The following is a 17489-nucleotide window of genomic DNA, read 5'->3' on the forward strand; positions in this document are numbered from 1 at the left end:
TCTTTGAGCGCCTGGAAACTTTCATGACACTTGTCTGTCCAGTCGAACTTGACACCCTTATGCAACAAATTAGTCAGAGGCCTGGCAATCTTGGAGAAGTTCTCGACGAATCGACGGCAATAGCTGGCGAGACCGAGAAAACTTCGGACTTGCTTCACATTCTTCGGAGGAGTCCAATCGAGTATAGCCTGAACTCGTTCAGGGTTGACGGCAATACCATCCTTGGAGATGACAGGCCCAAGATAGGTTACTTCGGGGAGCCAGAATTCACACTTGGAATACTTAGCATACAGTTGATGTTCTCGAAGCTTCTCTAGCACAAGACGCAGATGTCCAGCATGTTCTTCCTCGTTCTTGGAAAATACAAGGATATCGTCCAGATAAACCACGACGAACTTGTCGAGGTAATCCATGAATATATAATTCATCAGACGAGAGAAGGTGGCGGGAGCATTCGTTAAGCCGAATGACATGACGGTGTACTCATATGATCCATACCGAGTCACGAAGGCGGTTTTTGGGATGTCCTCTTCACGAACACGGATCTGGTGGTAACCCAACCTCAAGTCGAGTTTGGAGAACACTGATGAGCTAGCCAGTTGATCATAAAGATCATTGATTCGAGGAAGAGGATATTTATTCTGAATGGTAGCTTGGTTTATAGGACGGTAGTCTTGGACTAATCGGTTTGTCCCATCCTTCTTCTTAACAAAGAGAGAAGGTGCTCCCCAAGGAGAGCAACTTGGGCGAATGAAACCTTTGACAAGAGATTTGTCGAATTCCTCCTTAAGCTCAATGAGTTCATGCGGCGGCATCTTGTAGGGTCGTTTAGCTATAGGGTAGTGCCGGGTTTCAAGTCGATGATGAATTCGACAGCTCTAGCAGGAGGAATCCCTGGAAGTTCTTCTGGGAAGACGTCTTGGAATTCACGAATGACGGGAATGTTTTCAATGCCCTCGAGTGGTGCAGCGTTCAACGCATTCAAGGCATAAAGTCGTGCCTCGGCGTTCTGAACTAGATGAGCTTGGTAAGCTATTATTTCGTCAGAAGGGTGTAGCAGATGGACGGCCTTAGTGGCGCAAACTATAGAAGCAATATGCGCTTTCAACCAATCCATTCCCAGAATGAGGTCGATGCTACAGGACTTTAGTACGATGGGGGAGGCAAGGAACTCCAGTCCTTCGATTTCAACGGGAACGTTGTGACTAACCATAGAGGTTTGACACTGGCCCGCAGGGGTGTGTACCACAATCGCAGTGTTCATCTCTTCGTATTTGATGCCATGCATGAATGCAAACTCAGCTGATATGAAAGAATGTGATGCTCCTGTATCAAATAAAACAGATGCTGGTACTGAATTTACGAGGAGTGTACCCATCACGGTAGCAGGCTGGTCTAGAACTTCATTGAGATCAACATGGTTGGCATGAACACGACCATAAGACTTGGCACTGTTGTTGCGAGGCTGGTTGCTTCCACGGCCAGTTGCTGGAAGGGCCAGTTGATTCTGTTTCTGGTTGCATTCCCTAGCACGGTGCCCTGGTTGTCCACACCTGAAGCACAAACCATTCTCGGGAGTAGGAACAGGAGCTTGGGGTGGTGGAGCTGGAAGCCTTGACTGCCTAGTTGGAGCCGTAGGCAGACGAGGTGCAGCATAGGACTGCCTTGGGGCAGGTGCACTTGGCTGGTACATGCTGTTGGGAATCCATATCTTGCGCTTCTGCGAGGACGGGCCCGAAGATGAGCCCGTGTCACGGCTGCGCTTGTGAGAGCTCTGGTATTCCTGCAGACCTGTTTCGACATTGATGGCTTTGTTCACCAGAGTGGCGAAATCAGCAAAATCATGCACTAGAAGTGCGAGTTTGATGTCAGCTTGAAGGCCATCCCGGAACTTCTCCTGTCTGCGTGCATCAGTTGCAATGTCTTCTTCAGCATAGCGGGACAAGTCCAGAAACTCCCGCTGATAAGCTTCCACAGTTTTGTTGCCTTGGGTGAGGTTGCGGAACTCACGCTTCTTTCGGTCCATGACTCCCTGAGGAATGAAGCGAGCACGGAAGGCAGCTTGGAAGTCTGGCCAGGTGATGATTGTTCCAGCTGGCAGAGTACGCCTGTGGCTGTCCCACCATTGAGCTGCGGGTCCCTTCAGGAAGAAGGAAGCAAAGGTGACATAGCTGGCAGGGGCTACATCAGCAGACTCCATCTCATAGGTGATGTCACAGAGCCAGTCGTCAGCATCCAGAGGCTGAGTTGAGCTGCGGTACACGGTTGGGTTGAGGCGCATGAAATCTTGCAGAGTCACTTGGGTTGGCTGCTGGTTCATATTGGGGCGAGGAAACTGAGCCATAATATTCTCCATGAACTGACGATTCAGCTCAAACTGTTGCATCATCCCAGCCATGTACTCAGGTGGTGGTGGGGCGTTGCCACCACGACCACGACCACCTGGTCTAACCATCCTGCTAATATTTAACAGGGGTAGTTCAGCATTGAGGAATTGTAAAAACAAGAATCATTCATGATGAAACATGCACAACGAATGTAGCATGATAGATACTACATAGTAGTCGGCATATCTTACAAAAGAGATCAGCACAGAGTTCGTTACATGGAGTTCGGTACATAGGCTAAGACATCATAGGCGGCACACAGGCTCGCGGCGAATGCAGCTAACACTAATAAGCGAGTCTACGTCAGTCCCATGCGGTACTGCGGAGGTAGGTGTAGCCCGACAGCTGGTAGTGATGCGAAGGGAAGACCTCCACGCGAGTAGCCTGGGGCCCACGGATACTCTGGTGCGGAACCCGATGCTCAAGTGGCAGAAGAGGACCAAGTGCAGGAGAGTAGCCTCCCACATCTGGCCAGCCGACGCCCTGAGGCATCACGGTCCTGGCAGGGTAGACCGCAGAACGCGACAGATTACCAGATCGGACAGAGGGGTGCAACTGCGTCAGAGCACGATACAGGTGCTGACGGGTGGTGTACAACTCGTGGCGAAGAGCTCGGTTAGCTCTATCCAGCCCATCAGCATGCAGAACCAGGTTCTGATGGTAGAAGGGCTCTAGGGTGACAGTGGAGTAGGTAGCAGTGTAGTATCCCTCCGCGCCAACATCGGACGCGATAGCAATGTGCCTGAAGGGGGAGGTGTCCAACTCCTGATACTCTCCTCGAAGACGTGTCAGAGCAGCATAAGCAGCATCGTGGACCGCCATGTCGATGGTCACTCCAACACCATGAGCAGTGTGCAGCACGGTAGTGGAGTCATACTCCCGAGAGTAGAGGTGGACGATGGCACGGTACTGCTCCTGGTTGAAGTCCTGATACTCCTCATAGACGGTGTACTCAGGGTGCCAGCGATAACCCAGATAGGTCATCATCTCAACCAACACAGCAGGTGATCCTGAGGCACCAATGGCCGTCGTGTGGCGCACGACCTGCCTCGTGGGTTCCATCTGAAAACACAGATGTTTTCACAGGAGTCAAATGACAATGTGGATAATGTTCAAATACAATTCTAAAGAATAACTAGGGCTTATCCAACTTTGGGGTGAATGTCGTAACGGGATCCTAGTGTCAGAGTTAGTAAATTCGTTTAACCCGAGTAGAAGAGAGTTCAGAGTCCTAGAGTAAAGGTCGAGGAGTAAAAGATCCTAGTACCACCCGATGGCGACGTGGGCCCTTAAGGCACACAGCCAAGTTAGTAAAAGGTTTTGCAATGTCTAGACTCGACTTCGGCCAAGGAGTGTGGAAGGGGGGTTCCTACAGGCAGTCGGCTCTGATACCAACTTGTGACGCCCCCGATTTAATCGTACACTAATCATACACGCAAACGTGTACGATCAAGATCAGGGACTCACGGGAAGATATCACAACACAACTCTACAAATAAAATAAGTCATACAAGCATCATATTACAAGCCAGGGGCCTCGAGGGCTCGAATACAAGAGCTCGATCATAGACGAGTCAGCGGAAGCAACAATATATGAGTACAGACATAAGTTAAACAAGTTTGCCTTAAGAAGCCTAGCACAAACTGGGATACAGATCGAAAGAGGCGCAGGCCTCCTGCCTGGGATCCTCCTAACTACTCCTGGTCGTCGTCAGCGGGCATCACGTAGTAGTAGGCACCTCCGGTGTAGTAGGAGTCGTCGTCGACGGTGGCGTCTGGCTCCTGGGCTCCAACATCTGGTTGCGTCAACCAGGTAGAAGGGATAGGGGGAAAAGAGGGAGAAAGCAACCGTGAGTACTCATCCAAAGTACTCGCAAGCAAGGAGCTATACTACATATGTATGCTTTGGTATAAAATGGAATAAGGGTATCATATGTGGACTGAACTGCAGAAAGCCGGAATAAGGGGGGATAGCTAGTCCTTTCGAAGACTACGCTTCTGGCAGCCTCCGTCTTGCAGCATGTAGAAGAGAGTAGACTGAAGACCTCCAAGTAGCATCGTATAGCATAATCCTAACCGATGATCCTCCCCTCGTCGCCCTGTGAGAGAGCGACCACCGGTTGTATCTGGCACTTGGAAGGGTGAGTTTTATTAAGTATCCGGTTCTAGTTGTCATAAGGTCAAGGTACAACTCCAAATCGTCCTGTTACCGAAGATCACGACTATTCGAATAGATTAACTTCCCTGCAGGGGTGCACCACATACCCCAACACGCTCGATCCCATTTGGCCGGACACACTTTCCTGGGTCATGCCCGGCCTCAGAAGATCAACACGTCGCAGCCCCACCTAGACCAACAGAGAGGTCAGCACACCGGTCTAAACCTAAGCGCCCAGGGGTCTGGGCCCATCGCCCTTAGCACACCTGCACGTTGCGAACGCGGCCGAAAGCAGACCTAGCCTAGTGGCCTTCCAGTCCAATCCGGCGCGCACCACTCAGTCGCTGACGTCACGAAGGCTTCGGCTGATACCACGACGCCGGGATACCCATAACTACTCCCGCGTAGATGGTTAGTGCGTATAGACCAAATGGCCAGACTCAGATCAAATACCCAGATCTCGTTAAGCGTGTTAAGTATCCGCGAACGCCGACCAGGGCCAGGCCCACCTCTCTCCTAGGTGGTCGGAACCTGCCCTGCCGCTCCGCCTCAAAACTCCACTCGCGGGTGCTCCTCAAGCCGACCCATCTTTAGTCACCACATGTATCATGTATAAAGTATATAGTATATACCCGTGATCAACTCCCGAGTGATCACGGCCCGATAGTATAGCATGGCAGACGGACAAGGATGTAGGGCCACTGATGATAAACTAGCATCCTATACTAAGCAATAGGATTGCAGGTAAAGATAACAACAGTAGTAGCAAGGACAGGCTATGCATCAGTATAGGATTAACGGGAAGCAGTAACATGCTACGCTACTCTAATGCAAGCAGTATAGAGAAGAGTAGGCGATATCTGGTGATCAAAGGGGGGGCTTGCCTGGTTGCTCTGGCAAGAGAGAGTGGTCGTCAACTCCGTAGTCATACTGGGTAGCGGCGGTGTCGGTCCCGGTGTCTAGCGAGAGAAGAGGGGGGAGAAACAATAAATATTTAAGCAAACAGATGCGTAGCGATGCATGACATGACAAGTATCGGTGCTAGGGGTGCCCTATCGCGGTATGAGGTGATACCGGTGAAGGGGGGAAACATCCGGGGAAGTATCCCCGGTGTTTCGCGTTTTTGGACAAATGAAACAGAGGGGGAAAGTTACGTGTTCGCTATGCTAGGGACGTGTGGCGGATAAACGGGCTGCGTATTCAAATTCGTCTCGTCGTTCTGAGCAACTTTCATGTACAAAGTTTTTCCATCCGAGCTACGGTTTATTTTATATTAATTTTAAAAGATTTAAATCATTTTTAGGATTTATTTATTTAATTTAATCAACATTATCCAGAATAGTGTCTGATGACGTAGGCATGACATCAGGGTGATGTCAGCAGTCAACTGTGCAGTTGACTGGGTCAACTATGTGTGGGTCCCGCATGTCATTGACTGATTAGGCTAATCAGGGGTTAATTAAGTTAACTAGTAATTAGGTTAATCTAATCCTGATTAATTAATTTAATTTAATTAATTCTTTAATTAATTAATTAATTATTATTTATTTAATTATTATTTTTTTACATATTATTTTTAGTTATTTTTTTTTACAAAACGTTCTGGGGCTGGGGCCCCCATGTCAGTGGCCCCAGGGGGCCTTAACGGGCGCCGGGTATTGGGTGCAGGGCGCAGGCGCCGCCCGAATGGGCGTGGGCGCTGTGGGCGTAGCCCCAGAGCGATGCGGGGCGCCGGTGCTGGCCCCAGGCGCGGGCGCTAGCCCGACTGGGCACTGTCCCAGGCCAGCCACGGCGAGGCTTGCCGGCCGGAGCAGCGGCAGGCAGCGCTGCGGCGGAGCGGGAGCAAGGGCGGCGAGCACGACGCGTAGTTCAGCGGCTCCCTGCAGCAAGCGGCGGTGCGAGTGGGAGGCGCGGGGCGCGGTCATGGCCGGGCATAGCGACGCGCGGAGCAGATGGTGTGGTGGCGCGGGCGAGCGCCGGAGTGAGGGCACGGGGAGGAGGACCGGGGTCCTCACCAGCGTTGCTGAGCAGGGGGGCGGCGAGGCTCGATGGAGCCTTTGGGGAGGAGGACGAGGACGTGTCGTCGGCGAGGAGGAGACGAGGAGGACGAGGCGACGGGCGGTGGCGGGGTGCGGTGATGAAGAGGACGGCAGCGGCGGCGGGGTGGCTCCGGGTGGCGAGCACGACGCGGACGAGGTGGCGTGGGTCCCGGGCGGCGTCCCGGACGGTGAGCGTCGGCGACGGGGTTGGGGCGCCGTGCGGGAGCGAGGGGAGTGAGAGGGGGGGGCTCGCCCCGATTGGATCGGGAGGGGAGCGGGGGGGGGGGGGCGAGCGGGGTGGCGCGAGTGGGGGGGAGTGGGGATCGGGTAGGTTAGGGTTTGGGGGGGGGAATGGATAAGGGGAGGGGGGGAAGGTCGGTTGGGCCTGCGCCCGAATGGGCCGGCCAACTGGGCCAGTAGGCCGTGGGAGGGGGGTTCCCTCTTTCTTCTTTTTTTTGTTAGTTTCTTTCTTTTATTTATTTTCCTTTTCTGTCTTTATTTATTTTAAAATACTTAGGCAGTTTATAAAATTGTGTTTATTACACCATATTGACCTATGTAAAATATGGCATCTCCCGAACACTTTTGTTTTAAATTTTGAAAAACTTTTATTGTTTGCTTTGATTTTGAAATTTGAATTCGAATGGGATTGAATCATCGCGAGGTTTACAACAGTAAGAGTGGTGACGAGGCATCATTAGCAGAGGTTACTGTAGCTTGATTATCCGGGCGTTACATGATCATATCTAGATATTCTCATAACTATGCTCAATTCTGTCAATTGCTCAACTGTAATTTGTTCACCCATCGTAGAATACTTATGCTCTCGAGAGAAGCCACTAATGAAACCTATGGCCACCGGGTCTATTTTTATCATATTAATCTCCTACTACTTAGTTATTTTCTTTACTTTTTACTTTGCCTTTATTTTACTTTGCATCTTTATCACAAAAATATCAAAAATATTATCTTATCAGATCTATCAGATCTCACTCTCGTAAGTGGCTGTGTAGGGATTGACAACCCCTATTCGCGTTGGTTGCGAGGATTTATTTGTTTTGTGCAGGTACGAGGGACTCGTGCGTAGCCTCCTACTGGATTGATATCTTCGTTCTCAAAAACCGAGGAAAATACTTACGCTACTTTGCTGCATCATCCATTTCTCCTCGAGGAAAACCAACGCAATACTCAAGAGGTAGCGAGGAGGTGCGAGTAGGAGTTCGCCCAACGGCGCCAGGTTCAGGTCTCTGTTCTTCGATGCCTATTTGGCCCGTTGGGTGGTGAATATATATCTTCGGTCACTAGACCAGCCAGCTCCCGACTTCTTTGGGTTGGAGTTCCTCTCTCTCTCCCTTGGGCCAAGCGGTTGTCCTTGGGCTTCTCATGGCACGCTATTGCATACAAGACAGGTCTTCCACTAAGCTTACTAGTCATTTCTAAAAATGTGCTTCCCTGTTTGGCCCCGGAAAAAGAAACCATCCCTATTTGCGCACACCTAATTTTCATCTAACATTCTTAGTAGCCAAAATTGACAAAAGGTGTCATATTACCAATAGAATTTAGCCCATGTGTAATACAGGGAAGAGACCATCATTAGTAGCCAATATTGGCGGAAATGTGAAATTAGGGATACAATTTATGTCCCGTGCCAAATAGGAAGTATTTATTTCTGGTCCAAATGGGGAAACACATTATTAGAGAAGGTCTGTATAAAGGAATTCTCTCTTCGTTGTCTCAGATGGAAGGGGAACATCGGAGTTTTAGCAAAGATCTGATGGAGTTGAGATGGGGGCGTCGTCGCCGGCGTTCCTCCCAACCACTGCTCGATACCTTAGGAAGTGAAGCGGACCACATTAGTGCTCTCCCTACCGACCTACTCCTCCTCATCCTTGCCCGACTCAGATGCATTGCCGCCGCCGCGCGCACCAGCGCCCTCTCCCGCCGGTGGCGTGGCCTCTGGGCCCACCTCCAACAGATCGTCTTACTCAACATCACCTTCCCCAAGATCGAAGCGGCGATGGGCCACGTTCCTCGGCCCCCGAGCATGATTTCCCTCCTCGAGATCCATGTCGCCAAGGAGGGCTGGCACGTCCCCAAGAAACAAAGGCGCCTCCATGGGCTCCGCAAGCCTAATGTAACCTCGCTGCTCCATGCTGCAGCACGACTTGGGCTGAAGGAGGTCATCTTTGGCCTCCCCTTGGAAATAATCAATCCCTATATCGTGGATCTACCTTGCTTCCACCGCGCCACCTCGATCACGATGGAACTTCCCGTCGTCATCTGTCGTGTGCCAGACGGTGTCGAGTTCACCGCACTCAAGACGTTGATTCTGTCGTCCTGCTACATCAACATCGTTGCCATGCTCTCATGTTGCCCGTGCTTGCGCACGCTCCACCTCAAGCGTGTTGGCATACATGAGAACAACCTGACAATCCACTCTCCGTCACTTCAGGAGATTGTAGTGGACGGGAATTCATGGATAGACCATGTAGACATCTTTGCCCCCATGCTTAAGAAATTTACCATGTCCTTTGCCACAATGGCGGAGTCCAAAATTTTCTTCTTGGCCCAGTGGTGGAGAAGGTGTCATGGAACTGGTTACCTAGATGGCCCATTGTGTTTGGTCTTTGGCAACTCCAACTGTTGAGATTGCAGGCACCAGTTGAGAGACAAGGACAATTCCCTTCACTCCGAATTGATGTCTGTGCGGTGTGTCCCCTCTCCTATTCAGTTTATTGCAAACTCATATTAAACAGTTTTCTTTTGTGAATTATATGTATCCTTCCAAATTGTTTCCCAGTTGTCATCTAATTTCCTTGATGAGTTGGCCAACTTTACACAAGAGATAGAGAAGCATATGGTTGTTGCCTTCTCTGTTGTAGAGCTACATCTCACAACAAAGGGGCATGTTTTTGGAGCGCTTGTGTTTCATCTTCTTGGGATTAATCTAATGGGCACTGCTATGCAAAAGCTTAAGGTTTTTTTTGTGGAGAACAATGGTAATTATTAGCTCTGATTACATATCTCGAAAATGCATTATGTGATTCGTGAAAAAATTTACATTATGTGGTCATTTACATCTATTTTTTGTCTCAGGTGCAAGAAGAATGCAAACCAGAGTGTCCATGTGCGCCCACAAATTGGAGAACCCAAAACATCTCACTGACTACTCTCAAAGAAGTGGAGATCAATGGCTTTGAAGGAGTAGATCATGAGTTTGATTTCTTGAAACTCATACTCAAATGTTCGCCAAACCTTAAAGGAATGACTTTGAATCTGTCACATGAAGTCTGGTCAAGGAAAGGTGGATGCGAAATGGCACAAAACATCTTCGGGGCATATCCTTCTGTGAAGTGCCATGTTTATCTAATGTCTGGTAAGTTTGGCCGAAGCCTAAAGGTTAAGCTGACATTGCTTTTCGTGATATGGAAAATCTCTAGGGTGCTTCAAATGTGGAATTGACATTCCAATTACAAAGTCTAGTTGTGTACGTGTATCTCACTTATTAGCTAATATGATATATAACTACTGAGTTTGTGTGAGCACACCCTAACATCTTTACCAATACGTATGAAAGCTGAAGTGTAGAGTTAGGATTATTATTTTTGGATTTTTTTATGCAAGCTTTCTTAACTTAGTTGCCCTTTTGTCACATGCAATCTCCTCTATGTATTATGCCCTTGTTTCTTTTGCATATTTATTTAGGAGCCAAAATGAGTTTGTAAATTAGCCGGTACTTGTTTTCTCATCTGAATTTTATTACCATTCGTGTTTTGTATTAAATTCTAGTTAATCACATTAAACACTTAGTTTGCTTGCTCGTATTTTCCATTGGCACCATTATTTGCTTATGTTATGGCTATACATTTGCATGTTTCTACACCGATTAGGGCTTGTTCTCATTTGTCTCATTTTGCAGAGTCAATGCATAGAAATCAAGATTGCACGTGGACATGATTCTCATCCTCCAGTTTTTGGATTGGTGGTGCGCATTGGGAAGAGTATCCTTTCCCATGACAATCAACTCCTTATAGTATTATTTGGTTTCAGGATTTTGCGTAGTTTGGTAGAAGCCTGCAACCGTTAAAGTGAAGCTTTGTTTTGGTAGTTCACCGCTACAATTGGCTTTAGGAGCGTTGTGCTCTTGGCTATGCTCAATCAACAAAGTGACATATTTTGATCAACATGTGTCAGTCATGCACTCCAAGTTATCTATGTTTTGATGGTTGCATGAACCAAATAAGCTCTATGCAATCAGTTGAATTCTCATAACATGAGAACACCATTTTGTTTTCTCTCTTTTCTAAATCACTACACATGCATGATGAACAATGATGCTCTGTATTCATTGTAGCTATTAAAATTTTGGGGAATATGGTCTCTTTGTAAAGTCACGGTGGCTGTCCCCCGACAAACTCAAGCCTTCTTGGTTTGCACGTATTTGCCTTCTTTATTTTTTGAAAGATTGTCGATGAAAGTGCATGCAATATCCAACAGCATAGCCGAGTGCGAGTTTGACTTGGAAGCAATTCAAACATGGTTCCTCAATTTTCATTCATTTTTACAAGTCTCACAAATGATTCCACTCATGTTTGAATGCATTTGCCCAAAACATTCAATCACATTTTGATTATCTTTAGATACATTTGACACGCATTTCAAACATTTCATGCGATTGAACAAGTGTATGAGATAATCCACTCAACTTCCATAATAGCTGAGCACATGCAACAAACATCCCAGGCAATTCTTTAAACCTACCATTTGTCCATTCCCATTCCAGAAAATATTTTTAAATTTTTGAACCAGGTTTCGCTAAGAAAGTCAGACCATTCATATTTGAATTAATTTTGGATACATTTAGCGGGCATTTGAGGCAACTTTCAATCAATCCAGTCATATTTTTTTTACGAATAACAGGATCACTCGACATGCATTACACACAAATCTAGTTGAATTTCATATGCCCCAGCACACCTCACGAAAATATATATAACATAAATTTCAAAAGCATTTCAAGCGCATTTGAGTGTAATTTCAAAACCTTTCCATAGAGATTCTAGAGCCATCACATGAATTAACCTATTCAGACATCTTGTAAAACCGAGTCAGGTTTCTCCTAAATTGTGATAAAATAGAAGGAAAAGGAAAAAAAAAAGAACACCTGTGAGATCAGAACTACTTATTATATAATTAACACTTGTTCAAGGAAAAACAAATCTTTTTTTTCCTCCCGTAACTCTAGGCGGCTAGACAAACTCTCCCCTTCAGCTTTCACCGGTGAGCCCTCCAATTCAATCAACCGTGAAAAATCTCTACTACTTAAAAAATCGTAAGGTTCCCATTTCACCTTTCCTCCCATCACCCCTTCGTCCAACCTTCCCCGTATAATAATCAATTATATTAATTTACTTACCTTATGAACCAATTTCATTACAATTTACTTACAAAACTTTTGATCAAAATATAAGGTAAATTACAGGCAGATTTGATGAACATTTATTTACACAATCGCATATTATGGGCAGATAAATCACTTCTTATCAAAATATATGGTAAGTTACGAACATAATTTAATGATGCGTTTATTTACACAATATTTACACAATTAGTACATATTATGAATAGCCAAAACACAAACTAACATAGTAAAATATTTATATCTGCATTGTTCTAGTAACACCAACATCTCATTAGGGGAAAAAGCACCGACTGCCCAAGGGGAGGGCGGGGGCCGACGCTTCGCTCACATCGCCAGAACGCCTGCGCCTTTTCCCTTCTTCTTCCTCTCTCTCTCTCTAAAAAGAAACGCCTGCGTCTCCATCCACGGATCCACCTCCCGCCCCCGCGCGGCCCCGCGCGCCGCCGCTCGCCGGAGCCCGCCTCGCTGCCCCTGTCAAACCCGCCCCCAATCGTCAACTGTGGTAAGCGCCTCTCTACCCGCTCCCTCCCCCCTTTCAGCAACATTCCGATCCGCTCATTCGCTCCGGTCGTCGCGGGGCTGCGCGCCGGCGATCCGGTCCGGGTCTCCCTACCCTCTCTTACCAATCCCGCGTCTCCGGTTAGATCTCCCGGGGCAGGGGTTAACGCTCGTCGGTTGCCGACTGTGGATGGAACAGCCACCCGCAACACGTCGGTGAATCTGACCCTCGCCCTTTCTTTTTTCCCCATTCCGCGTGGAGGTCATCGTACCTACCGCCAGCCCTGGCCCTGGTCCAGTGTCTGCTCTGAATATATGTATGTTAGGGGTTTGTTTGTTACAGTAGATTTTAATCTGACGAAGTAACCGCCCCGAATTTTGATTCGAGAACCGGGCTTGAGGCTGTGAAGAAAGCATTTCGCAGTCAATCCGTCCGTGTGGTTATTGGGCTTGATTGCCCCTTGATTTCCTTTCAATCATCTTCGGTGTGATGTCTTTGATGATGTGAATGCAGTCACAGCCATTCAATTTATTACCTGCAAGTTTGCATCTGTTAGAGCATCTCCAACAGCCGCCCAATGCGCGGCGCCTAAAAAACAGGTTTACAGCGCGCAAGTAAATTTTTTTAGGGCGCTACAAGACGTTTGCTCCAACAAGCGCTGCAAAATATGCTGCACGTGCGAGTCCAACGGTCCCAATCAAGCGGTCCCATCTGCAGCAGCCCAGAGTTTGCAGCACGCGCGACCGGGCGCACTAAATATGGTGCGCGCGATGTCTTTTTGATGCGTGCGCTGCATTAGTTATAGCGCGCGCGCTTTTTGTGCGGTTGCTGGAGATTCCAAACCGGGTCCGCGCGCGCTAAAAGCAGTTTTTATACCGTGCGGCGCTCATATAGCGCTTCTGTTGGAGATGCTCTTAGTTGCTGCTGCCTTTTGTGATTACCATACCAGTCCAACTTTTTTTTTATAACACAGCTTGTATCTTTGATGCAGAGCCTGAATTGCTAGCGGACGACAGGGGGCGTTAGTGAGCTTCGGAGGGAACTATTCAGAGCCAGCCAGTCTTCTTCTGTAAGTGCTTTCCTACAACTCCTGCTTTCGTATGCAGTCTGTTGAAGAACCAGCTCAGTATCCAGTTCCCTTATTATTTGTTTTGTTTAGGTTCCATAGTTGCACTAGGGCGAACTTCCTTCTTTGGGAACCGGTCTCAGTCCCATCCTTCCTCACTACCAGATAGACGGCACTCAGGAGATCTATGCAGGTGGAGTTCCCTGTTTGTCTGCGGTGCACCGTACCTGGCAGTCCTTTGTAGCCATGGTGAGTTACTTGCCATCTCCTTCTCCCAGACCTTGTCATTCCTTGGACGCTATTGTCACCGAATTTGGGCAGCCAACGGGTCTGACTTGGCCAAATTGGAAGCGAAGTTCTGTTTTGAGCGTTAAGTTGGCACATAAAGATTGGTGCCATTTTGGATGTGCTCTGTTTTTCATTACCGAAGCCGGTACTGCTACACTAACCTGTGCAATGCACCTCAACACCTCATTACAAAATTCCTGTTTATATTTTCTGGTTACTTAACAGAGCATGTTTGGGAAGGTCCTGGAAGCTGATGTTAAAGTAGAGCCCCAGATAATTCTAGTTTCATATCATCACAGTTTGCGATCCATAATACTCCCTCTGTTCCAAAATAAGTGTCACTTGACTGTTTTTTTTTGTCCATCCTCTGATGGAGCTATATGACACTTCCATTTGCAAGCTAAACTTATAAGCCATATAGTTGTATGTTGTATTCTGCTTATGCCAGTCAAGGTAGTCCAAACAGGAGAAAGTTTAATAAGGTGACATCAATCTTGTGGTTCAGAGTACTTCAGCTAGAGTTACTCCTTTAGAAACACCTTTCATGGGTTTAAGTGTTTAACGAAGGTAATATCGATGGTTGCAAATAGCTATCAAATGTGCTCATCGCTTGCTTTAGTTTCCCATGCTAATTTTGTTGGTTCTAGTTTGGTCATGGTTAACGTTAACTATGCAATATCTGAGCACCATATGCATTTATCCCTCATGGACAGGTTTATCACTCTAGTTTCATTGACGATGATGGGATCACAAAAGCCTGTGGGTGTCCTTTGCTTCCACTAAAAACTCATATAAAGGGCCCAGCCCCAGCCGCGGATTCAGGTGCCGTTACAACATCATACACATTTATAATGATGTAATTCCATTCCTGTACGACCATGTCAAACTGCTTATTAACGTTGATGCTATTACAGATAAGGCGGATATAGTTGATGAAGCGATAACTTTCTTCCGAGCAAATGTTTTCTTCAAAAACTTCCATGTCAAAAGCCCAGCAGACAAATTGCTCATCTATCTGACATCTTACATCAATATTGCCTTGAAAAGATTAGAAACCTGCCGGACGCTGGCTGTCGGAACTAAGGCAATCATTAACCTGGGGTTGGAAAAAGTTCCTGTGCCTGGGGAACCAGGGTTTCCATTCCCTGGACTTTTCACTCTCCCCCAATCTGGGGAGGAAGCAGGTATATATAGCTCCATCAACTTCAATTGCATATCTGCACGTGCATAGACTTTTAGTGAAAGTAACTAAGCTAAACTCTTCTCTGCAGAAGTTGTTTGCTTGGTATTTCACGTAATTTAGTTCTTGAGAGAGAAAAAAGTACTCCCTCCGATCCATATTACTTGTCGTTCAAATGGATGTATCTGGATGTATTTCAGTGCTAGATACATCCGTTTGAGCGACAACTAATATGGATTGGAGGGAATAGTAGTCTTTTATTCAAGCCTTAGGCTAGTTCAGCTATAAATTGTTAGACACCGACCAAGTCTAACAGCAGAATATTCTAACTCCCATGGATTGTGATCCTCTCTAATGCAGAACTGTTGAGGAACTATCTGAAGCAGATAAGGGAGGAAACGAGCGGGAGGCTGCTCAACTGCGCATACAGGGCTAATGGCACTCCAAACAAATGGTGGTTGGCTTTTGCAAAGAGGAAGTTCATGAACGTTGTCATCCTTTAGAGCGTAAGCATATCAGCAACAGCTTAAGAGGCGTTCGTGTAAATCCTGATTGCACCTGCACATTTATTCCTCCGGTGATGTAAAGATTCTTTCTCTTGAAGACTTCAAGTATACAATGCTGAAAACATTTTCTGGCAATGCACCTGCTGTTATCGTGGCCTTCACTGGATGAATCCTTCATGTTCTTCCTGTGGGTCTGGCCTGAAACTGGACCGGGTTTACTGTCGATGCACTGTTATGCAGATTGGATAATCTATCTCGGTTACAATTCTTATGATTGGTATCGGCGCCATAATGTAGGTACGATGAACTGGCTAGTTAGCAAGTATTTATGGGGACCAGGTTAATGGCCTGACAAGCGCATTTGGACCTTGTTCAGTTTTACGGTGATGCAATGGTGTAGTTGAAGTTTCCAGCGTGCTAAGCAGATAAGTGCTATCTCCTTTAAGCACCGCACCAGGGATGCAATCGTGTGACACACACTCCTGCTAAATATATTGATTCTAAGTCTAGTTTTGGGATGGTGACCTCCTGGCTTTGTTTTCCCTTCAGTGTCGAACGATGCAACTCTCTTTGATATTTAATAAGGGTCTATCTAGGGCACATCTAGATGACATTTAAATGACTTAATCAAGTATAAAAAGAAAAAGAAAAAAGAAAATACCCCATGAATCTCCGCGTAAGATTAATGACATAGGATTTAGATGTGCAATACTCATGGCATATCTAGATATGCTTTAGCAAAACTGATAAGTTTGAAGAAATTATTCAAGATTTTTAACTTTTTTTTCATTTCTGCGTCCTTTCAAAATAAATTGCAGGAAATTTATGAAGCCTTCTTATACTGTTTTTCAGTAGAGAACGGCCATATGTTCCATTTAAGTTTGATATTTCATTATTTTAGAAAACTAGCATGTTGGTGCCCTGGGATGACACAGCGCTGTTTGTGAGATGACTGTAAAATCAGGAATAATGTCGGAGGCGAGGGTAAATCAGGTAGTATTAGGTGAAGTGAACAAGATCAGGTGACATGAGATTATAGAATCCATAGAAACTGGTTCTGATAGCAAACCTTGAGCATAGTTTGGACTAGCCTACAGTAAGGGTGGGAGAGATATACCAGTTCAGGATACTACACTAGTAGAAAAAGGGTCAAACGTGAAGCACATTAGTGCCGGTTTGTATTTGAGCCGGCACTAATATATACATTAGTGCCGGTTCCAACGGCTAGCCGGGCCGCTTTCATTAGTACCGGTTCGTGGCGAACCTTTAGCACCGGTTCGTGCTACGAACCGGTACTAATGAGAGTGGTGGCAGGATGTTGTCAGACGGGGGCCCCTCCAGCCCCTTTAGTACCGGTTCTTGGCACGAACCGGTACTAAAGGTCGTCCTACATAAACCCTTCGTCCACCCGAGCTCGCTCTGTTCTTCCCCTTTCCCCTCTCCTCTCTGTTCTTCCCCTCTTCCTCTCGAGCTCATCACACATTTTGCTCAAAATTTGTCAAGATTTGAAGGCCCCCATCCATTCAAATGATCACAAAGGTTAGCAACTTTGTCCTTTCATCTCTCATTGTTAGATTAGCTCTTGCAATGCTTTATATAGTGATTAATTTGTGAGTTTAGTAATTTAGGAGGATATATATATATATATGTGTGTGTGTGTGTGTGTGTGTGTGTGTGTGCTAGTATTTGATTTATATGCAATTTGAGGTCAAAAATAACACTTAGTTTGCATATGTAGGTGTGGTTTACTTAGTGCCTTCTAAATCTCCGTCGTAACCACCGTCGATCGCCCGCACCGTCCCGTCGCCGGCACCACCTTGTGGTGAGCCTCTTGTTCATGAAATTTTATATAAAAATTGATATTTGTGTGATTTGGATATATAGTTACTCGTATAATTATCTTACCCGTATGTTGTTTGTTATACATATAGTGCCATGGTTTTG

The 17489-nt window shown here is 46.6% G+C and overlaps 1 protein-coding gene across 1 annotated transcript; it reads left to right on the forward strand.

Moving 5' to 3' along the window:
• The first annotated feature begins 8262 nt into the window (after positions 1-8262).
• On the forward strand, positions 8263-15706 carry LOC125523220 (uncharacterized). Its single transcript, XM_087536031.1, is given in 12 exon segments — positions 8263-9148; positions 9151-9293; positions 9385-9564; positions 9566-9583; positions 9681-9960; positions 10025-10077; positions 10939-11013; positions 13455-13574; positions 13683-13820; positions 14573-14681; positions 14774-15043; positions 15400-15706. Coding segments are annotated over 12 exon segments (2415 nt in total). The 3' UTR covers positions 15543-15706.
• The last annotated feature ends 1783 nt before the right edge of the window (positions 15707-17489 follow it).

The sequence above is a fragment of the Triticum urartu genome, chromosome 7A (assembly GCF_056163025.1).
Source record: "Triticum urartu cultivar PI428250 chromosome 7A, HENAU_Tu73, whole genome shotgun sequence".
Taxonomy (NCBI): Eukaryota; Viridiplantae; Streptophyta; class Magnoliopsida; order Poales; family Poaceae; genus Triticum; species Triticum urartu.